The 23,797-nt window shown below is 39.3% G+C and overlaps 1 protein-coding gene across 2 annotated transcripts in view; it reads right to left on the reverse strand.

Annotated features, from left to right (window-relative positions):
• arfgef3 (ARFGEF family member 3) overlaps positions 1–23,797 on the reverse strand; it is a 62,628-nt gene that overhangs the window by 32,506 nt on the left and 6,325 nt on the right. For both annotated transcript variants that reach the window (XM_059566808.1, XM_059566809.1), the window contains exons 6-23: positions 22,413–22,535; positions 22,139–22,184; positions 21,537–21,621; positions 20,656–20,760; positions 19,180–19,507; positions 18,761–18,873; positions 13,960–14,939; positions 11,847–12,013; positions 11,586–11,751; positions 10,614–10,721; positions 8,216–8,431; positions 7,948–8,058; positions 7,538–7,688; positions 6,745–7,044; positions 4,484–4,617; positions 997–1,142; positions 702–881; positions 415–556 (exon numbers count right to left, since the gene is read on the reverse strand). In XM_059566808.1, coding sequence (XP_059422791.1) covers positions 415–556; positions 702–881; positions 997–1,142; positions 4,484–4,617; positions 6,745–7,044; positions 7,538–7,688; positions 7,948–8,058; positions 8,216–8,431; positions 10,614–10,721; positions 11,586–11,751; positions 11,847–12,013; positions 13,960–14,939; positions 18,761–18,873; positions 19,180–19,507; positions 20,656–20,760; positions 21,537–21,621; positions 22,139–22,184; positions 22,413–22,535 — 3,601 coding nt within the window. The remainder of the gene's footprint in view (positions 1–414; positions 557–701; positions 882–996; positions 1,143–4,483; positions 4,618–6,744; positions 7,045–7,537; positions 7,689–7,947; positions 8,059–8,215; positions 8,432–10,613; positions 10,722–11,585; positions 11,752–11,846; positions 12,014–13,959; positions 14,940–18,760; positions 18,874–19,179; positions 19,508–20,655; positions 20,761–21,536; positions 21,622–22,138; positions 22,185–22,412; positions 22,536–23,797) is intronic.

The following is a 23,797-nucleotide window of genomic DNA, read 5'->3' on the forward strand; positions in this document are numbered from 1 at the left end:
ATAAATAAAGCACGTCCATTTTGCAAATGTCACGTTACATGATTTTACTGATTTGCACGGGAAATTGGGCTTTTATGCATGAACGAAATCGCAGCACTGCAAAAGGGGGCGGAATGGGGCAAATAATCGTTTTATCTCGATTACAGCCCTAATAGCAAGGTTTTTCTTTTTATAAATAAAAATAAATCAAGTAGATAGAATATAAAAGAGATAGCTAGAGTTCAGAGCATCAAATGTAGAATTATGTATTTTATATTAAATAAATATTTGATTTAAATTAATGCTTATTGATATGAAAGAAAAAAGCCATGAGAGGCTGCAAAGAAAAATTCCTAGATTGCATGTTTTGCATTAAATCAGAGGGAAAAATGATTCTTTCCGAAGACAGCTAACAATACAGCAAATTTCACTGACCCATAGAGTATTCTCCTATCAGGTAATCCTTCATATCAGTTTTGTTTCCATGCACAGTTCGGAGAGCACTGAACAGCGGCCTCCAGCCAGACTGGATCTGAGCTGAGCACATCTCCACCAGCTCTCCAATGGATGTTATCACCTGTACAAGAACAGATGGACACACAGGACACCGCAATTAACTTATTATAGAGTAAAAATACGTGGCACTGAGACAGGTTTGTTTGAACATGGCTGTGTTTATACCATCCTTCAGTTTGTCTGCATGATAAGTGAGAATGTCAGACCTGATCTTGGACATCTTCATCACAGAGCTCCAGCTGCATAATGTGCTCAAAAGGCCTGAAGAGAGCTTCATTAAAATGAAAGTGTGGCAACTCTGCCCAGCTGCTCAGAACCTCCAGCAGAACATCATGGATGAAGGACACAGCCTTCTGGGATACATGTCGCTCCTTATGACATGCCGCCTGTGGGAACAAGAAAAAATAAATATGTTACAGTCGGCTGTAAGTCACAAAACAGAAAAAAAACTGTTGCTACTTATGGATGTATTAGTCTCATGATGGATTTGTCTTTTCTCACCTCCACCAGGTGGGGCGCTACTACACTCCAGGGTCTCATCATGTGCAGCAGCGGTCTGCTCTTGTTCTTCACAATGCGAAGCATGGCTTCTCCCAGCCGGAAGAGGTGGAGGGCACTACGCTTGTCCTGGGTTGACTTTGCCTCCCCTTTAATAAAAACCAAAAGAGGTGAAGGCAACAAGAAAAAAAGGGGCTGTAAAACTCCTAAAAGAGTGCATTAACTTTAGAAAATATCGTTCATTGACTTCAGGAGGTCCAACTAAATATTACGTGAATATTCTGTGAGCTGAATAGACCCTTTGCAAACATGTGACTACGACCACGTGACGACGCCATGACGGATGGCATCTGGAAGCTCAAGCTAAATAGTAGTGGACGAGCGGGAAGTTTCAATCAGTTTAAAATAAACAACACTAAACTTTATGGCTTCTTCTATTGAACAAGCTGTCGTGCCGTTATCGGTCGAGGTAGGGCATCTGGTAGGTGCTCACAAAGAACGGTATTTGGAGAAAATGGAGATTGCAGGATTGGATACCGATCCTTACCTTTATCCTCTGTTTTCACGGACCTCATTAAAATCGTCAAGTCTACCCGACTTCATTCCACACGATCTGTACCACTATGTGGTAAATGGGGTATCCCCATACACTGGTGCTGATGTCAAAGTTTTTAAAAGTCTGGATGCTTACCAGTTCTTTGTAGCTTGGCTGGGTTACAGGTACGCGATGCTACGCTCACGGCATGGGGAGGTACCTCATAATGGCAAAGGTAAGATGTCAATCTAGGGTTTATTTTGTATTAATATCTATTCTTTACTTAAGTAAAGATTTATATAACACGTAACCTGTATTTAGAGGACCTGGTCGTTCGTGGCTACCCACTTAAGTTACCGTTGTTCAATGGGTGTTCCAATGCAACTTTCTAATGCAGTTGATCTATGACTTTTTATACCAAGTACCACCTCAGAAAATATTTGGCTGTCCAAGTACCACCACAACGACGCAGTTTTATTCCTAATAAGATTAAGAATATTAATTGTTGTCAGCCACTTTAACATTGTAAATACACAATTTGACTTAACACTGCACAGTGCTTAGAAAAAAAAAACATTTTATTACACGAACGAACTCGTACTCGTTTGGCTTGCCGTCCGTCCTACAGCATAGCTCTTCTGCCGTCCGTCATGGCGTTCACAATTCGCTCAAGTAGAGGGTGAAGTCACGTGCAAAGGGTCTAGAGTACTAAAATAATTTTTAATTTCCATATAAGACTAGCACTTTTTCAACCCTAATGCAAAACGTGGTATTTGTCTGAATTTGCTTCTTTAAACCCCTAATTTTTCTGATCTCATTATTTTCTAGCAATAAACATTAAAAAAAAAAAACATAAGCAACATTTATAAAATAAGTTAAAGGGTCAGTTCACCCAAGAATTAAAATTACATTTACATTTAATCATTTAGCAAACTCTTTTATCCAAAGCGACTTACAAATGAGAACAATAGAAGCAACCAGACCAACGAGAGAACAACAGTATACAAGTGCCATGACAAGTCTCAGTTAGTCTAGCACAGTACACATAGCTATGTATTTTTTCTTCTATAGAATAGAATAGAAAAGAAAAGGTAAGTGCTAGTATTAGTTGGTCAAGCGCTGGCCAAAAAGATGTGACGTGTGTTTTTTTGAAAATGACTAGACTCAGTTGTTCTAATTGAGATTGGGAGGTCATTCCAACAGCTGGGCACAGTCCAGGAAAAGGTCTGTGAGAGCAATTTTGAACCTCTTTGGGATGGCACCACAAGGCGCTGTTCACTTGCAGAACGCAAGCTTCTGGAGGGCGCATAAGTTTGAACTAGTGAGTTTAGGTATATTGGTGCAGCGCCAGTGGTCGTCTTGTAGGCAAGCATCAGTATCTTGAATTTAATGTGCGAAGCTACTGGTAGCCGTGTAACCTGATGAGGAGAGGAGTAACATGAGCTTTTTTTGGCTCATTGAAGACAACCCTCGCTGCTGCATTCTGGATCAATTGCAGAGGCTTGACAGTACATGCAGGAAGGCCCTCCAGGAGAGCATTACAATAGTCCAGTCTGGAGAGAAAAAGAGCTTGGACAAGAAGTTGGGTGGCTTGCTCTGACAGGAAGGGTCTAATCTTCCTAATGTTGTATAAGGCAAATCTGCAGGACCGGGTTGTTGTAGCAATATGGTCTGTGAAGCTTAACTGATGATCGATCACAACTCCTAGGTTTCTGGCAGTCCTGGAAGAAGTTATGGTTGACGAATCCAGCTGTATAGAGAAGTTGTGATGAAAGATGTGTTAGCTGGAACCACAAGCAGTTCTGTCTTAGTAAGGTTGAGCTGAAGGTGATGGCCCTTCATCCAGCTAGAAATGCGAGACAGGCTGAAATGCGAGCAGCTACCGTCGGATCATTTGGTTGGAATGTGAAGTAGAGTTGAGTGTCATCAGCATAGTAGTAATAAGAAAAGCCATGCTTCTGAATGAAAGATCGTAATGGGGTCATGTAGATGGAGAAGAGAAGTGGTCCAAGCACTGAGCCTGGAGGAACCCCAATAGCAAGAAGTTGTGACTTAGAAACCACACCCTTACAAAAGAAACCCTGATGGACCTACCTGAGAGTGTACATCCTAGGTGTGTCCTAGACTTTTTAAAGACGAATCCAGTTGGAGTTATATTAAAAATTGTTCTAGCTATTCCAACCTCTATCATTGCATTCAGCGGGTTCAACAGTCCACAAGTCAAATAAAGCGTGCACATTTGTAATAAAATGTGCCTCACGTGGCACCGGGGTGTGAATAATGGACTTCTGTAGTGAATGCATGTGTTTTTGTACAAAAAATTTCCATATTTCAAGTGTAATAAACACTTTTCTCTCACTTCCGTTATCTGTCATATGTGGAAGCCATTCCGCCGAATGACGCAGCACGTATGTGCAGCGTGTGTGCCTCTGAAATATGCTAGTCTCGTGAGTTTGTATATAGGGGCAAAGGAAGCAAAGTTTCCTTACTTCAGCAAAGCAAAATTCGCAGATATTTTTCTTTACAAATCCTTGGTTTGTACAACTAATTTGTGACCGGCATTTTGTTTTGTTCTCTCTCCACATTCGTCACTAATCACGCACACCGAAAAGTTATTTATTACATCTGAAATATGGATATTTTTCTTTTAAATACACATGGACTCGCCTTTATTCACCCCCGGAGCGGTGTGAGGCACGTTTATTGTGAATGCTCACTTTATTTGACGACTTGTGGACAGTTCAACCACAACACCAGCTGACTGCAATGATAAGAGCTTGGAATAGTCACAACAATTTTTTATATAACTCTGACTTTATACATCTGAAAGAAGAAAGTCATATACACCCAAGATGCCTCGAGGGTGAATAAAACACGAGCTGACTTTCATTTTTGGATGAACTAACCCTTTAAGCTGTCACTTACAAGGTGGAAGTGTCAATAATCTTTGGGTACCTGGCATGGCTAAAGAGTAGTCTCCAGTTTCTGTAACCGAATCAAAGAGTTGAGACTGTGAAGCTTTTCTGAGCTGATGCAGGAAACCCACTAGAGCCACTAGGTTGAGTTTACTCACTGCATCCTCGAACAGCCTGCAGGACATACACATTAACTGTATATTAAAACATAAACAGACATGTGAGAACAATAGTAATGGACAAATGGGTACATACATAATGTGGCATATACACCAATGCACAATGAATAGATCTCTCAATAGTTTTCACATCTGTGTCAAACTTTGAATTTGAATATTAATTTAATTAGAAGGTAAAACTTGCTTGGTGTAAAACCATAGATGCTGATTTATGTTTTTGCTGGTTGGTACTCACCCTCCATAACATGTAAATCTTATTTATGTTTTTTTTTATTTTATTTTTTTTTTTTTACTTGCCTGTGCAAATACATTCTCAACAAAATTTGGTTGAGCAAATGAATACTGGTATACTTAATTATACTTTGTGTTAGTTTTTCAAGAGTATAGTCATTTTCTCCATGATGAAGAATTCACGTTATTTGTGTCTTGCAAAGAGAAACACACTGACTGCAAATACAAGTTATCAAACAGTCAGCAGTCATTAATACTTAATATTAATGCAGAGAGGGTAAAATATAATGTGTTTTTTCTTATAATAAAGTTAACACTGGCTGAATATCATGTTATTAATTAATTATCAGAGCTGTTGAAACTACACATCAGAGTTCATAGTCTTTTTTTTATTTAATGTTGAAAATATCACAGATTCACAGATGTATGAATTGAATGAAGGTAAATACCATAAAGACGAGTCTGATTCGACGTTTGCATTATTGGTAGATTTTGGGAATAAAACTCCACTCGAAAAAGTCATTTGTGTATATTATGACAGTAAAAAAAATGTAACTTTTCTAAATAAAGGGAGAACAACAGTGTGCAGTTCTTTTTTGGATTATTTTATTTTATATTATGACGCACAGGGACACGCTGTGAGAGTCACAAATTGCAGTCTATTTTTTTAACATTTAAAGTTGATGGAGAATATCTTGTGTTTTACCGTGGGTAAAAGCTATTCCGAGCTCAAGCACCCAGGGGGAACGGTGCCTATGCTAGAAACATCTGTCAGTGGCCGTTTTATTGTTCAGCACAGTGTGCCATCACTTACATAACAAAGATGAACTGTTCACCTAACAAGTGGTATCTCTATAGGGTATTCTCCTCTATGAGATAAGTAAAGTGAAGTGAAGTGACATTCAGCCAAGTATGGTGACCCATACTCAGAATTTGTGCTCTGCATTTAACCCATCCGAAGTGCACACACACAGAGCAGTGAACACACACACACACACTGTGAGCACACACCCGGAGCAGTGGGCAGCCATTTATGCTGCGGCGCCCGGGGAGCAGTTGGGGGTTCAGTGCCTTGCTCAAGGACACCAAGGTCGTGGTATTGAAGGTGGAGAGAGAACTGTACATGCACTCCCCCCACCCACAATTCCTGCCTGCCCGGGACTCGAACTCACAACCTTTCGATTGGGAGTCCGACTCTCTAACCATTAGGCCACGACTTCCCACAGATACTGAACATCTACAGTATATTTCTTAATTCTTCTTTTAAAAGCTTTGTGCAATTTATTTACAGACTTCCCTGTGTAATTGCTACAACATATAAAAAGGAAGTTTTTAACTCGCTGTGCCTCTAAAGATCATGTTTTAATTATAATATACGCAAACTGGTCTGTTTCTTACTGAGAGCTCAGCTGATACAAAAACACATTACAAACACCTTCATTACAGGACTGACAGAAATCACATTTGAAAAAGCCTAAATACAGTAGCATTGCAATAAGGGCTAAATAATAATACGATGTACACATTGATTTAAACTTCTACATTTTAATTTTTTTTTTTTAAGTTGCTATTCACTTGCCTTAACAGAGAGCAATGGATGGACAACAAATGCCTACCGAATTATTACCTTACAGGTCCCCCTAGTGGCCATTTCAACATAACTCCAGTTAGAAATCAAAGATTTGAAAGATATTTAGAGTTTTGTAAATGTAACTAGATAACGCTGCTTTTAGGTCACCAAACATTTTGATTGCACATGGTCTAAACACATTTTAGTCAAAAAAACCAATGAATTACAATTAAATTCCTAATCAACATTATGATAAATCATTCCTTAAAAAAATGAATATGGGCAGCAGCAGACAGTGAAATAAATATCTTTGCGAAGTACCTGTCAGCTTGTGTGGAAAGCGTGCAGACAGCTTTGGCAGCACTGGTGCCTGTGAGCAGACTGCCTCCCCGCAGGTCGAACCCTTTACAGCGACTGCTTTCTCTCAAGAGTTCCTGGATGGAAAGCGGCTGAATGACTGGATGGCTGAGGCCCAGTTCCAGCTCTGGACTGGCCTCTCCGCTCAACTCCAGCTCCAGGTCCACTGCCACGGCCTGCTGCGCCTGAGTGATGGCGATGGGAGGCTGGGAGCCACCGTCACTGAAGTGCGTGTGTTCCAGTGAACTGACATACTCAATCACTCTGAGGAATATTAAAACAAACTCAGTTTGGGAATTTGATGGGAAATGTTAATCTTGATAGGACTAAACAAATTGGTCTATTCTTTACTGAGATGTCAGCCTATACAACAACACGATAATATATCTTAAGAAGAAGACTAATAGCAATCACATTCAACTTCAAGTGAATAAATTAAAAAGCCTGACTTAGCATAATAATAATAATACATTTTTATTTATTAAAAAAAATATGTACTGGAATTAAAGTCACGTAGTCTTTTTATGATATGACATTTAACCCAACCAACAGAGAAACACATCATTAATGAAAAAAATGTAATGCACTACTTGATTTGAATTAAAAATGTGTACATTTAGAGTCAAAATTTCAACAATCTTAAAATTTGTGATTAATGAGTAACTATGTTTACCATAATTAAACATAATTGCTTTAGTAAAGATTTGAAGCTATGATCAAATCATGGTTCTATAAAAATGAACGGTGAGTGTTCTACCTAAAGACATGAGGCCAGCAATCATGGTTATGGCTGCCCATTTCCAGCCCCACATTGAGTATAGCATCCATGCAGAGCACATGGGCCGTGTGCAGCCTCACGCCCTGACAGCGGCCCATCTGTTCCAGTTTCTGTTCAACACGCTGCTTAACTACAACACAGACACATGCAAGTTCACATCAGGTGATTAAATATAAGTACAGCAGGATTTGAATGGATGATCTAAGGATAGCAACTGGTTAACTCCCCTATTCATCTAATCAATAACAAATGCAAATAGTTGATCACCAAGAAACCATATCAAAATATGCCATTCACTAACAATATGTTGGGCCTAAGATATTCTCATTATAACAATAAAGATGTTATTAAAACTTGTAAGGAACACAATGTGAAATGTGTATGAATACCTTGAGAAATGGCATCTCCAGTCTCTCCCAATTCCTTCTCCTCCTTCTCCTCCTTAACACACGATGCTGCTGCCATCTGGGCAAGTGCTGAGGCACAGTTTGCCGCCACACCTAACACAGACAATTAAGGCCCAGCAGACATACCTTTCCATTAGTGTCCCATCTTCCATTCTGATGTACTGTATGCAAAAGACTACTGTGTGAGGGAACAGTATAAGTGAGCTCAAATGAAAATGAACAGGCTGAAATGAATGAGATGCGTTGTTACCCAGAGCACAGCTGAGTGCCGCAGCCTTGCGTAGACCATCCAAGCTGAGGCAGATGGTGTCTCTCTCCCTCTGAGTCTGCTCTTTAACTCCCTCTGCTCCAAGAATAAAGGCGAGACCCCTAGAGCTTCCCGCCATGCGCCCTGTGAGTGGCATGGACAGCGTGTCGATCAGGTTTTTCCAGCAGCCGGTCAGGATATAGCGGGCAAATACCACACCTGTCAGGAATGAGGCCATGATGAGACAGTGACAGCTTGACCCTGTGTTGTCAAAGCTTGTGATTTGACACAAGTTCCCCAAAAATTCAGATTCTCACAAACGTTTCAAGACATCATCTAAACACCAGAGTACCTCAGGGTTCAGTGCTTGGCCCCCTCTTCTTTTTGTAATACACAACATCACTAGGCAAATGGATTTCCCTACTACTACTGCCCTGACAATATGCAGCTTTTCTTGATATTCCAGAAAAAGGATCCCACAATGTCTGCATGTTTTTCAGCTTGCCTGGTCTCTGTATACAGTCGTGGCCAAAAGTTTTGAGAATTACATAAATATTGGAAATTGGAAAAGTTGCTGCCTAAGTTTTTATAATAGCAATTTGCATTTACTCCAGAATGTTATGAAGAGTGATCAGATCATGAAAATTAACTTAATCCCAAAAAAACCTTTCCACTGCATTTCATTGCTGTCATTAAAGGACCTGCTGAGATCATTTCAGTAATCGTCTTGTTAACTCAGGTGAGAATGTTGACGAGCACAAGGCTGGAGATCATTATGTCAGGCTGATTGGGTTAGAATGGCAGACTTGACATGTTAAAAGGAGGGTGATGCTTGAAATCATTGTTCTTCCATTGTTAACCATGGTGACCTGCAAAGAAACGCATGCAGCCATCACTGCGTTGCATAAAAATGGCTTCACAGGCAAGGATATTGTGGCTACTAAGATTGCACCTAAATCAACAATTTATAGGATCATCAAGAACTTCAAGGAAAGAGGTTCAATTCTTGTAAAGAAGGTTTCAGGGCATCCAAGAAAGTCCAGCAAGCGCCAGGATCGTCTCCTAAAGAGGATTCAGCTGTGGGATCGGAGTGCCACCAGTGCAGAGCTTGCCCAGGAATGGCAGCAGGCAGGTGTGAGCGCATCTGCACGCACAGTGAGGCCAAGACTTTTGGAAGATGGCCTGGTGTCAAGAAGGGCAGCAAAGAAGCCACTTCTCTCCAAAAAAAACATCAGGGTCAGATTGATATTCTGCAGAAAGTATAGTGAATGGACTGCTGAGGACTGGGGCAAAGTCATATTCTCCGATGAAGCCCCTTTCCGATTGTTTGGGGCATCTGGAAAAAGGCTTGTCCGGAGAAGAAAAGCGCTACCATCGGTCCTGTGTCATGCCAACAGTAAAGCATCCTGACACCATTCATGTGTGGGGTTGCTTCTCATCCAAGGGAGTGGGCTCACTCACAATTCTGCCCAAAAACACAGCCATGAATAAAGAATGGTACCAAAACACCCTCCAACAGTAACTTCTTCCAACAATCCAACAACAGTTTGGTGAAGAACAATGCATTTTCCAGCACGATGGAGCACCGTGCCATAAGGCAAAAGTGATAACTAAGTGGCTCGGGGACCAGAATGTTGAAATTTTGGGTCCATGGCCTGGAAACTCCCCAGATCTTAATCCCATTGAGAACTTGTGGTCAATCCTCAAGAGGCGGGTGGACAAACAAAAACCCACTAATTCTGACAAACTCCAAGAAGTGATTATGAAAGAATGGGTTGCTATCAGTCAGGATTTGGCCCAGAAGTTGATTGAGAGCATGCCCAGTCGAATTGCAGAGGTCCTGAAAAAAAGGGTCAACACTGCAAATACTGACTCTTTGCATAAATGTCATGTAATTGTCGATAAAAGCCTTTGAAACGTATGAAGTGCTTGTAATTATATTTCAGTACAACACAGAAACAACTGAAACAAAGATCAAAAAGCAGTTTAGCAGGAAACTTTTTGAAAACTAATATTTATGTAATTCTCAAAACTTTTGGCCACGACTGTATATGAAATAATACCACCTCCAACTCAACTTCCAACTTCTTGTCTTCTTGTTGGCCACTTCAGTAATTAATGTAACTGTTCATTTAGGCTGATTACAGATAATGCTATCCCCGTCAGACAAGAACCACATAAACTTCACAGACCACATTGCAAATGTTACCTCTTCAGACAGACTTGCCCTCTACAATGCCAAGAAAGTGAGACCATTCCTATCTAAACATGCTGCAAAGAACTGAAAGATGAAAAAGAAACCTCCATAACCTCTTAGTGAATGTTTGTGTGTGTGTGTGTGTGTGTGTGTGTGTGTGTGTGTGTGTGTGTGTGTGTACAAACAGAGTTTCTTGCACTGTACCTGCCACCAAGTTGTCACTGCCGTTCTTGTCGCAGGTGAAGGGAGACTGTGTCGAGGCCTTTCTTACCAGCTGACCACCGATAGCACTGCTGCCCAGTCCATCAATATCTGATCGTGCAAAGGATAGTAAAAGAACAAATACATATTTCTTATTGTAAATGATTATTTAGTTAACATATTTATCCAAAGGCACTCTTCTTGCAGGGTCAGTGCCCCTGGAGTAACTTCAGGTTATTAAGGTTACAAACTTAAAAACTGTATATACAATTCTTGGAGAATCTTTACCGAGTGTCTGTAATTGTTGCTTTGAGGTCTACAGTTGAAAGAACATGTTAATGTGTACAGAATCAACCTGGATAAGAATCAGTATTTTTGAAATACAATAAGTGATTTTGTGTTTGCTAATTTCAAGGTATATGTGATCAGCATAGCAGTTAAATCAGCAGACATCGGAGTCGAAAACAAGGCTCTCTCTCTAAGATATGGGGATGCCAGCATTAACTTTAACTAACCCCAAACTTTAGCCACTATAGCAATTTTTAAGCCTTTGATTCACCAGTATCCCAAATACATGAAAATGAATTTGCTTTAGATATCAAGCATTTTATTTGTTATTTCATAAATGACCGATATGTAAAGGCTTTAGCATGGGACATTGCCAAATGTTAGCCAAACTGATATTGTTTTTATATATATTTTTTTTATTGTTAAATTAAGGTTTAAATTAAGCTTTGGGTCATATATTTTAATATGGTATCAGGCTGTACATGTGTTTTTAAAAACATTGGTCGGTATACCTAGATTTTTACCTAACGCTTTTGAAAAATAAAAGCGATAAAGACATTGCTTCTAAAAAAATATCACCTGAAAGTATAAATTTCAAAGAAGACAATAAGACATGTGTTATACATTTACTCCTTAACCCAACAGATTAATACCATGAATTGCTGATCTGACACAAAGGAGTATTACCGGTGAGCATGGTGATGAGAGGTAAGGACTGCTCCTCCGCTGAGCCCCAGTATCCCGCCTCTCCCAGCAGGTTTCTCTCTAACACTTGGTTGTAGAGCTCCTCGATCCAGGCCTGAGACAGAACCACCAGAACACCACTGCTCTGGATCTGACGCACAAACTCTTTCTGCACACACAGACACGGCTCATTCAGCATCACCATCAGATTGTGTGGGCTGGTAAAATAATGGTAAAAATTATAGTAAAATACTGCAGGAATACCAAAGACACCAGGGCACATGTGGGTTTCCTGTGGTAATAGTCACAGCAGCACAGTTTGAGGTTGAGCAGTAGAGCATAATAGGAAACCAAGTACAATCCATCTGCATTCATCAGAGCCTGACAACTCAAGTTTTCACTGCCCTCGAAACCTGGAGAATGAACACCACCTACAAGACCATACAATGACATCACATTACCTTCAACTGCACACATGAAAACATCTTAACAATAACTTAAAGTGTCTCTAATTTTGGAAAGTCTGGTCTTCTGCCTGTTGACAACAATATCAGTATTCAGTGCATGTGAACAACTTAGTATGTTAACTTGTTTAATTCAGTATATGAATGTGAAACATGAGTAGTTCCAAAATGGTATCTTTCATTTATCTTCGAACAAAATAAAGCTGTGTAGTAAATGTTGTAAAAAGCTCACTGATTATGGAACAACTATAAAGGAGGCTCTACAAAAACACAATAGTGTCATTATTTAGCTCAGTTCAAGTTCAAGAGACATGATTGCTTGATATGATAAACAGATTTAGTTTTTGTTTTTATTCACATTTAAACATTGAAGAACGCACATATGCATTGAGTAAATCAAATATGGTAAATGGAAACTCAACGGCGCGTGCTTGACACATGATAAGAAACCTCAGTGATTCTCGCAGGTCAAGCATGCAAACCGAAGCTTCCATTCACCCAATGTGCTCTATGTATATGCATTGATCAATGTATTTGTGAGAAAAAAAAAGGCTTTTAGATGAAATCCATTCATCATAAAAAGTGAACGTCTCTTCAAAAGAATAAACCAGTTGATTGTCTTTTTGAAGTTTAACTTGTAAAATGAACTTTCCATGGAGGGACAGAAATCTCTCATGTTTCATTACAAATATCTTCATCTGTGTTTTGAAGATGATCAAAAGCCTAATGGGTTGGGAACAACATGAGGGTGAGTAAATGATGACATTTTTTAGTCTTTGGGCGAATTAAGGGGGACTTCACTAAACAGTTGCTCCACTTTAGCATTCATAAACTAGCCTGGTTGACAAAAGTAACTGATATTTGGCCATTTTGAGTTTAGTGATAACCTATCGATAACCTGTGTTTAGTTTTTTTTCTGTTTTTACAGTGAGGATCGTTAAGAAAAAAAGTTTCAACAAATGTGTGCATTTCTCATTTCCTGTAATTAAATTCCTTTATAGCCTACAGTATAACAGGGTGTCCAAACCCGCTCTTGGAGGGACAATGTTTGGTAGAGATTAGCTCCAACACACCTTCCTAAAAGTTTCTAGTCTAGCCTGAAGGTCTTGGACCAGGTATGTTTAACTGGGACTAGACCTAAACTCTGCAGACAGAGCTGTGTAGTAACTGATTATGTGTAATCTGGATTACTAATCAGATTCCAAGTACTTAATTTACATATTAAAATTACTTGTTTATGGATTACATGATTACATATTTACACAACAGCAATAATTCATTCATATTTTATTGATTCTCCCTTTATCTTTTAAATTTTCCTTTCTAAAATAGCCTACCGCTTTATACACTCAGAAAGTCTTCCTGTTTTTTGGACATTCACACAGAGATCAGTCATTAGTCTGGCTACACAGCACTCGACCACTGGATTTACAAAAATCATGTCAGGTTTAAGAAGCGTTTAAACACTGCATCAGCTATTGATGAACATAACTGTTTCAAACAGTCATAATTCAAATAAACATTATTGATTATTGTTTAGTCACATTTTACATTAGGGCTTCAGTGGTTAATTTATTTAACATAAACTGCCAATGACAAATACTTCTATACACTCATTAATCTTAGGTAATTCCAATATTTAATAACACATTGTTTAAAAATTAAAGTTGCAACTGTGTTATTTAATGAGGTAATATGAACTAAGATTTATTTTTTATTTTTTACAAAGATTAATAAATTCTGAAGCAAATGTGTAGCTCGTTGTGAATGTTACTGCATTTAATGTATTTTTTTTACAAAATGTATCGTGATAATACCGTGATTAAAGCATTAGCAATTAATCACAACATCAAAATTTGATACCGGTGTATCCCTAAAGCAGACTGTCATCTAAAACACTCCTGTCCTGTTACCTGCTTGCAGTCCCGAACAGAAGGTGGATGAGAAGCTCTGCAGGGACACGTCTACATCCGTGGTGCTGTGCAGTCCCAGCAGCCGTGGCAGCAGCGCAGCTAGAGACTGCACAAAGAGCCGGGCGCTCTGTTGGTCTGCTTCCTGGTTCTTCAGCAGTTTCAGGGACAGAGCAGCCGTCCGTAGAGTACGGTGCCCGGGACAGTCCCGTGGCGTTTGCTCCTCGTCAGCCAGAGAGCAGTTATCAGAGCCCATGTCGGACACGTCAGAGCGTCCAGAGTCTTTTTCTGCAGCCATAGAGTACTGGTCGCATGAATCGAACTCGGTTCGTGACAGCTCCTGCTCGTCTGCACTGAAGTTGCTTTCGCTGTAGCGTGAGCCGTGCGAGCGTGTCCGAGACTCCACAGACAGAAAGTTGGTGATGTCAGGGTAGGCCAGGCCATGGCTGCGCTGCACTACATCAGGAGGGGCGGTACTGGACGGGGCATCTGGGACACCGCTGTCCTGAACACATTCTGGTATATCTGGACGAGCTCTCGCCGCGGCTCCACAGGTAGGAGGTGAAGGTAGGCGCGGTTCCCCCCCGCAGTCCTCTGGTGTGGTCTGGCCCATTTCCCCTTCCAGAGTGGTCTGACCCAGGTCCCCCTCCAGTGTGGTCTGGCCTGTGTCTGTGGTGACGCTGATGCTGATGTCAGGGCTGCGTTCAGTGATGCTGCTCTCCCAGGCGGCATTCTCAGAAGAAAGCACACGCCGCTGCCAGCGGAAATCAGCTTCATTGACTTCCACAGACTCTCGCATAGACTCCACCCCTTCCTTCAGCTCATCCAATCGCCGCAGCAACATGCGGGACTGGTCTTGCTGCAGGCCACGCCCCTGGCTGAGCTCATCTAATGCACCCAATAGGGCACAAGCACAGGAGACAGAAGAGTAGCAGGCCTCAATCCCGCCCTTCATGCACGCTTCTGTTATACCATCCATTACCCTGAGAAAAAAGGAAAGATGCTGACATTCACTGGAAAAACTTGCTTATTAAGAAACGGCGCCCAAAGACTTAAAGGGTAACTAAACCCCTGGTCAGAGCCTGACTCCACCCACTGGCAATATTTGAAAAATGCTGAAAAGTGGGCAGAGCACAGCGGAGATAGAGGGGACGAACTGAGGGCGGGGCTGAGTGCGTGGGGCGTGAACCTGAGACCCGCAGTGACGGATTGATTGACAGCTGCTGTCAGAATCGCCAAAATGGAGAGTGACTGTAGTGACGCAAGTAGCTTTGCAACAGAGCGTTCATCTGAAGTAGAGGACTTTTCTCACCCACCTTCACCTGAAGTGGAAGATGTCGAGGTGTCGGTGGCCTGAGCCATATCAATTCGAGCCGCTGGCTCAAACTGCGGTCTTAACTCCCGCACCGCGTCGCTTTACAGCGCAAGCTGTGTGGAGAAGCCCATTTCCACCTCCACTGTATTGGAGAAGCAATCCCGCGTAAAATGCAGTTTGCACACTCCAGCTCTAGGCAGGAACTCGCGGTCTTCCAGGCCAAGTGCATGTAACCACTGGCGCCTAATTTTAAAGTCTGCTGGAAAACTATGCAGTCCAGCAGTGCTGTCGCAACCAGCAACACTACACCTACGTACCATCCTGACCACTGTACTAAATACAGATAAATCTACGCCAACTTGAAGCTATCCTAACTGATGCAATACTATGCTACTAACTAACTATGCTTCTAACAATACTAATGTTACACTAACAACTATGCTAATTAACTACATAGGCTACACAAAATAATCTAAATAACTATATAATTGCTATGCTAAATATAATAGTCTATCCTGGTCGTTTTCAATACTCGCAATTCCAACTCCTGACTCACTACAGTGATTTTGACATAGCAAGATGGTTTTATACTGCCAAGGGCGTGGTAGCTCGTACCAAGGGGCGTGGTGAGCTGGAAACTGCTTACGTCACTTGCCACCACAACATCCAATAGGAAAAATCAACTGCAGTAGCCACCGTTCAAACATAACTAAACACTAAACATAACGTGTCAAGATGAAATGTCATTTCACTCCATTTTTCTTATTGATGACAGACTCTGAAGAGGGCAGCACTCAGACGTTTTTACACCATATATTGTAGAATTAAAACACTTTATACTCCAATGTCAAATAAGTTACTCGAATCAATGAACAGCACTAATAAAGCCCCATTCTTACAGATCATTAACTAAAAAAAGTTGGTTTAGGGTTTAGTTACTCTTTAAGACATCCTTTTGAGGCTAATTCACACTGTGCGGTCATAGGCCAATAAACATTTGTCTGGATTTTTCAGATCGGTGTGTTAAAGGGGTCATGACATGGAAGTTTTTTTATATTTTAATGTTCTTTGAGGTATACTTATAATGTTAATAAAAAACAAAAACAAATAAATGATGAAAAATGAGTACTTCCAAACCTCATTCCGACCCTTTCTCTAAAACGACCTGTTTTAAGGGTAAGGCTTGTCAGTAATTGTAACTGTTATGAATGGTTAACGTCATTGCATAGGAAACAATATCAATGCCCCCTCGCTATTGAATGTTAGGGTTTTGACAAAAAAAAAAAAATCCAGACAAAGCATTATGAAATCATACGGTGAAATCTGATTTATGAAATCTCCATGACTATGCCTCATTTACAAAACAAAATGGTTTGAACAATCCTCAGACAGGATCTGGGATGCCATTAAAAGATAAACTATCCACTTGTTACTTACACTGGGATTCCTCTGACATCTGTACAAGGATGCTAACGAGCTGTTTAAACTAAACATAACGTGTCAAGATGAAATGTCATTTCACTCCATTTTTCTTATTGATGACAGACTCGAGCACATGGACTGTGTCAGAAAGTGAATGCGCATGTCTATACTGTATCCAGTGTAGAAAAGATAGCTGCAATGCAATGCAGCACTTGCATTGTGTAATCAAGTGTCAAGCAGTTAAGCAACTGAATGCCAGTGAGAAGATTGCTATTCGTCTTACTCTAGTAAGGATGTAACGTTTTTTTTACAAAATTAGATTTAAGACAAATTATACATTAAATGTGTCCTTTTATTATTGCTTGGAAAAAACGTTTCTTTGTGAAAACGAAATATAACACTAAAATAATATAGCACTTGCACATTATTGCTCTTAACAAAATAAGGCTTTGTATGCTCTTTGCATTTAACATTAGAGTCAACCACTGCATTTTAATCATGATCCAAACAAAGAATGAAAATTCACTTTCTGTCAGCAGGTGATGCTTAAAGCGTTTTCTTGGTTTCTGCTGTAAACAAAGAAGCCTGCACTTATGAACTTTAATATGCATCATTCAGTGGCAAGGTGAAAAGATAACATCTAAACTTTTCTAAAGACAGTAAGTTCCCCTCAGACATTCATTCATATAAACTCCTACCCCTAATCGAATCGCGATTTGTTTTGCATCTCAACTGATTTGAATCACATTTTGAATCGATTTTCAACCGGCTCACAGTTAATCATCATATACCTAAGAGGCAGTGTTTATGCAAATGTTTGTGCCCAGGTGATGTCATCTTGCATCTCAGATCCTAACGAGCCATTTTTTGGCTTATGCCAGTGAGTCTCGTGAAGACCAACATTTGTTGAAGTGCCTTATTATGGATTTTTGAAAACTACCTTTCATGCAGGGTGTAACAGCGTAACACAAGTGAATTAAAACATCCTGCAAAGTTTTTAATCTGAAAGTGCACCGTGTATAAAAGTTATTGTCTCTCAAAAGAAAGAATCGACTCTGAATCACTGAAACGAGACATTTTTTTAAAAGAATCCCAAGCAGTTTCATGATGACGTCAATATGAAACATTAGCATATTGTCCTCCCACTTTTCGGTCTTCTCGTCTGAATGAAAATGGAGGAGTTTGGAAAAATGAATCGTTGAGCGAATCGTTTTGGATTCGTTGAGCAAGTAAGGTAAAAATAAATGTATATTATAAGACAATGAAAGTGTTTTTTGATCTTGCATGCATGTCAACCTGTTGTTGAGGACTCAAAAAAACAAATTATGAACCTTTCATAACCCATAATAGGGGCACTTTAACAGGAGCAAAGGAGGCAAAGTTTTCTTACTTTAGCAAAGGAAAACCAGACTCCTCTTGGCTTATATCGAAATTCGACATTCTTCTTTATAAATCCTCATTTTGTACTTCTAATTAGTGACTGTTGTTTTGTTTTGATCTTTGCCCTGCGCTTCCGCGTACGTCACTTCCGAGCTGCTTCTGAGCTGAACTGCTTCGGTGTACAACTGTGAGTGTAAGCTACATTAGAGTCATATTTAGATATTCTTCTTACAAAAACACATTGATTCTATAACAATCTATAGAAGATTTTTATTTAACTTCTTTTGGACTGATGCACTGCAACACCTGCTGAGTGCCATGAAACCGCTTGAAAGATCAAAGAACATTTTTAATATAACTCCGACTGGAATCGTCTGAATGAAGAAAGTCATATTACACCTACTGTAGCATGACTTGAGGGTGAGTAATTTATGGGCTAATTTTCATTTTTGGGTGAACTTACCCTTTAAGCTATGAAACTTGCAGGATGTTTTAATGGTACAAAGACCTCTTATATGCCGAAAGATCAAGGAAAATTTAATTTCTCGTGTCATGACCTCTTTAGGCTTTTGTCCTTCTGGAGTGACATACTGTAGTGATTGTCGGTGTTGGTCACCATCTGTTTGCACAGTGTGAAATAGCCTTTAAATGTCTGAATGTCCCTGAATAAGAAACAAAATATCTTACAGTTTGAGAAGATCAAGATGTGACTTCCTTTTTGAGAAAGACCGCTTTCTTGTTTCAGGCTCAATGACACATGGGCCGGCCAGGTCAAACAAGCGCTGCGGACTTCCTAGAATCTGGAGCGGGTCAAAGGGAATAACTGCATGTTTATTAGTACAGGAACACCGGAGTACTCAAGGGGGTGGTAAAGTTTTTATTTTTTCATGTGGCATAAAATAAGAATTTTTTTTAGCACATGAAATTGAGTATGCATAGACAGAAGTATTTTGAAATAATGCATATGCATAGAGTATGTTTCACCACATAATAATAAAAAAAGGGACAAGAGTTTTACTATCTAGATCACTGTCATGGATGTTACACTAGATGGTGTGTAAGTAGAAAACTCTGTGTGTGTAGTATACTAAGTGTGAAGATATCACCTCTTTCATGATCTTGATTGCCTCCACTCTGTGCTGGGGCGGTGGGTAGAGCAGAACACGGTGGTACAGGGACTGCAAAACTGGCTTCATGGACTCGACACAGCCCACCAGACGGACTAACTCTGCTGCCACATAACAGATGGTGCGAACGACTGGCCCAATCATGACAGGAGCACTTGACGAGCAGCCAGAACCCCGGCCTTGATCCAAGACCGCTGACCCCGGTGCTGCGTCTGAGTCCTGGGATTGCCCACCATGGGCAGAGGTGATGGTTTTATCACTCGCTGGGTTTCCCATAATCACCACCAGAGTTGGACACAACTGCTTCCTGTGTGTAGACAGTACAGCACACTGATGATGTATGATTGCCGCAAGATCCTCCAGAATCGTATAAAACACCAGAGTAACAGAGATTGAGATTATGTGCTTTAAAGAAATAGATGTATTTATTGTACAATGGTAATACTTTTTTTTGGAAATACTTAAATATCAAGGTTCCCACTGAAGTATGGTGGAGGATACTTTAAGTTCATAAAGTTTTAGCTAATGAATAATGTTTACATATATACTGTATATTTGCATGTAATTGTTGTTTATGGTTTATGATCAATTTGCATACACATTAAAGGGTTAGTTCACCCCAAATTAAAATTCTGTCATTAATTAATCACCCTGCTGTTGTTCCAAACCCGCAATACCTTTGATCATTTTCTGACCACAAATTAAGATATTTTTGATGAAATCCGAGAGCTCTCTGACCCAACATAGCTAGCAAGGGTACAACCACATTCAAGATCCAGAAACATAATAAGGACATTGTTAAAATAGTCCACGGGGCATTGAGAGTACCACGACGCATGTGTTTGGTGCTGCTAACGTAGAAAACGCATGTGCTGCGTCTTATTTACAAGCAGACGAAATCATGCGCATGTGTCATGGTAAACTCGATAATGGCGGGGGACTGTCCCAGGAGAGAATAAATTATTGAATAAAGTTATTTTTGTTTTCTTTGTGCACAAAATTTATTCTTGTAGCTTCGTAACATTACAGTATAACCCTTGATGTCACGTGGGCTATTTTAACAATGCCCTTACTATGTTTCTGTGCCTTGATAAAGGTAGTTCCCTTGCTGTCTATAGAGTGTCAGAAAGCTTACAGATTTCATCAAAAATATCTTAATTTGTGTTCCAAAAATAATCAAAAGGTTTTACGGGTTTGGAATGACATGAGGGTTAGTAATTACTGACAGAATGTTCATTTCTGGGTGAACTATCCCTTTAAGTCATCATTTATTTAAACTTGCAATCACATACTGTAGTAAAATCTATGGTTTTGAAGTCAATTTAATGTTAATTTAATGCAATTAATTGAAAACTAAAAATGAAAAACACAGTAATTAAGTTTAGCTACTTTCAACTACATAAAGTGCAGAGCCCCTTGATTTAAATGTGCAAAGAGAACAAAGACATGTCTCACCAGATGAGGTCAGTGAAATTACGACGCAGGTGCATTGTGGGAGGACAGCTACTCAGCATGGACAGAATACACTCCAGGTACAACAGCTGCAGCAGCTGGTTTTCACTAAAGAATCACACAACACTAAATACACGTCTGGAATAACAACATACGGAGTAGGTTAAATGATGAGGAATGAACTTTATGACCATTAAAAATTTGTTCTTTATCCTATGAATGTGTGCAATATGAATGAAATCCAGACATGCTATCCACCATGTTGGCTTTGTCATGTGACCTGCAGTATTCATCACTTTACTCCCATTCACAACTCCTCTCCTGTAACTTCAAGGGATAGTAAAGTGTCCCCTGGATGCTCACATTAGAATCTTGGTGGAAGTAGTGGTAGTATTAGATCATTGAACTCATTTCACATACAGTTATTCACATACTATATAGTAAAGAAGTAGGCATAGTCTGATAAAGATTAGAACAGGTTGACTTTTTGAGTTCTAGCTCAAAGTCAGAATTAACGATCTTATATTTTTACATTTTATATGTGAGGTGTTTGAAACTCACTGTCACAATGCTTATATTTATCCTCCTTCAAGTAAATGGGATTTCTATGCCATTTTTTTACTGATTAGAAAAAGTATTAGACCACCTCTCCTCAACAATGCATGTGATTCAAGGCGTAATTCATACGGTCAGGCAGACATTTCTGCAATACTTCATGAAAAAACAGCAGGCAGTGTCCCTGTAGAAGCAGGGTTGTAAACCCCTGGGTACCAATTTTGCTATCATACTGTGAGTAGGAGCTACAGTAATGTGAGCAAACACCACTTATAATGCTAGTCTAATAATAACAACCCAAAAACAAGTTGAAGATATGCAAAGCTTACTTGGAGACGGACTCCATTTTGTCACAGAAAACAGTGAGCACCATAACAACATCTTCATAAAGTGCATCGGTAGTGGGAGACAGATCTGAAAACATGAAGATATACATAACTTACAATAAGTGGCAAACTGAAAAAGCAAGCAACTGAACGATACCCTTGGTGCACGTAAACACCTCAACCAATCACATGCTCTCTTCCTTAATGCGCTCAAAATATATATTTTTGTGAATAATAATTATAAATCAGACTCTGTATGTGAAACATTAAAGAACTGCACATAACGAGCTGCTTATCTCTTCTGTGATGTATTTTATGCTTAGATTAGATTGCTGTGATCATCTTAGCAACATGAGGAATATGACCTCTCAGAAAAAGGTTGGGAACTTCTGCCTTACAAGATAGATACCTAGTATGCAGATTTTAGAACAGATCCAAAATCAGTGACAGCTGCTATCATCAGTAATAATTTATAATAATTGAGCTATGAAAATGGTTGTGGAAAATGATCCAATCAGAACGATTGATGAATAAGTCATGCTGAAAGCCCTGTCTCTGGCTGGCAACCGTAAATTACATTTTCAAGGCTTATCGATTCGGTGTACCTCTTCGGTGGTGGACAGGTATGCAACGTTCCTCACCATCAACACCCTGTAAAAAACCCAACCAGACATTTTCATAACATCACTTCATTCTTAACACCCTAGAAATGTATGAGAAGTCTAAAAATAAAAATAAAAAAGTCACAAGGGAAACCTTTGCAGAAAAAACAACAACAACAAAAAATGCACCCTTAACCAATCACAAAAGCATATTTCAGAGAACTATGCAATAAGAGATTATAGACATGCTTATGTTTAATAAAGCTCTGTGACTCACTGTGTTTTCTTGTCTATGGCGTAGCTGTAGGGTGAGGTCTCCAAGAATCTGACTGAGGGTGGCCCTGACCGCTGTGTTGATACTGCGTTGATGACAACTCGATATGTAGGTCTCAATACACACCTGGAAACACACAAAGATGCAATAAATGCTAAAATCCACCACAACAAAGCATTTCATTATCACTTTTGAACTGGTGAGACTATGCAAACTCGTTTGATAGTAAAGTTAATATGCTGAGACAATCTCCTCTGCCTTCGGGTCCTGTCAGAACAATCATATTTTATAAAATATGAATGCACATGAAAGCTTGAGTGGACTGATAAGTCAACTTCTGACACAACCAAAGTTATTTTTGCAATTCTGTTTGTAGATACTAGTACCACAAATGTGTGTCTCACACACACACACACACACACACACACACACACACACACACACACAAAGCAAGAAATCTTTTATTAAAAACCAAATTAAATGCACAGACGGCCTTGCAAATAAAATGGTTTCTACCCAAAAAAGAGCAACTTTAAAGCAATTGGGCATCCATGGAATGACTTAATAATTGCTGTTTACAAGCAGTCTTTATCAGGCATGATCCAGTCATTTCTACAGAATGCATAAGCATTGTTTAGCCTGAAATTGCTCATAGAAATTGACCTAAACGGCTGTAACTGCAGGCAAACATTTGACATAAAAACAAGGGCACAGTGAATTGAAATTTGAGAAATTCTTAAATGCTGCAATAGACACAACATTAGGGTTACCTAAAAGTACACTGCCTTCCAAAAGTTTGGGATCAGAAGGACTTTTAATGTCTAATATGCTGATTTATTATCAATGTTATATCTGTTGTGCTGCTTGATATTTTTGATGATACTTTTTCTTTGATAAATAAAAATGTAAAAAGAACAGCATTTTGTCAAAATATAATTACTTTCTAATTATATAAGTCTATATTATCACTTTTTATTAATTTAATTAATTGTTGAATAGAAGTATTCATTTATAAAAATAAATAAATAAAATAAAAATTAAGAAAACTTTTGCTCTTATGTTGATTTTGATTGCTTCCGTTGTTCTGATTTGGAAGTTGATTGGGATAAAAGCATCTGTTAAATGAATAAACGTAAATATAAACATTTGAATATTAGTGTTTATTGTAACAAAATTCCTATTTTGAATTAACACTGTTTTTGTTGTTGTTGTTTACTTTTTTTAATCAAAGAATCCTGAAAAAAGTATTACAGATCCTAAAAATATTAAACTGAAAACTGAAAACTGGAGTAATGATGCTGAAAATTCAGCTTTGCCTCACAGCAATAAATTATATTTTTAAGTATGTGAAAATAGAAAACATTTATTTTAAATTGCAATAATATTTC

The sequence above is a fragment of the Carassius carassius genome, chromosome 14 (genome assembly GCF_963082965.1).
Source record: "Carassius carassius chromosome 14, fCarCar2.1, whole genome shotgun sequence".
NCBI lineage: Eukaryota > Metazoa > Chordata > Actinopteri > Cypriniformes > Cyprinidae > Carassius > Carassius carassius.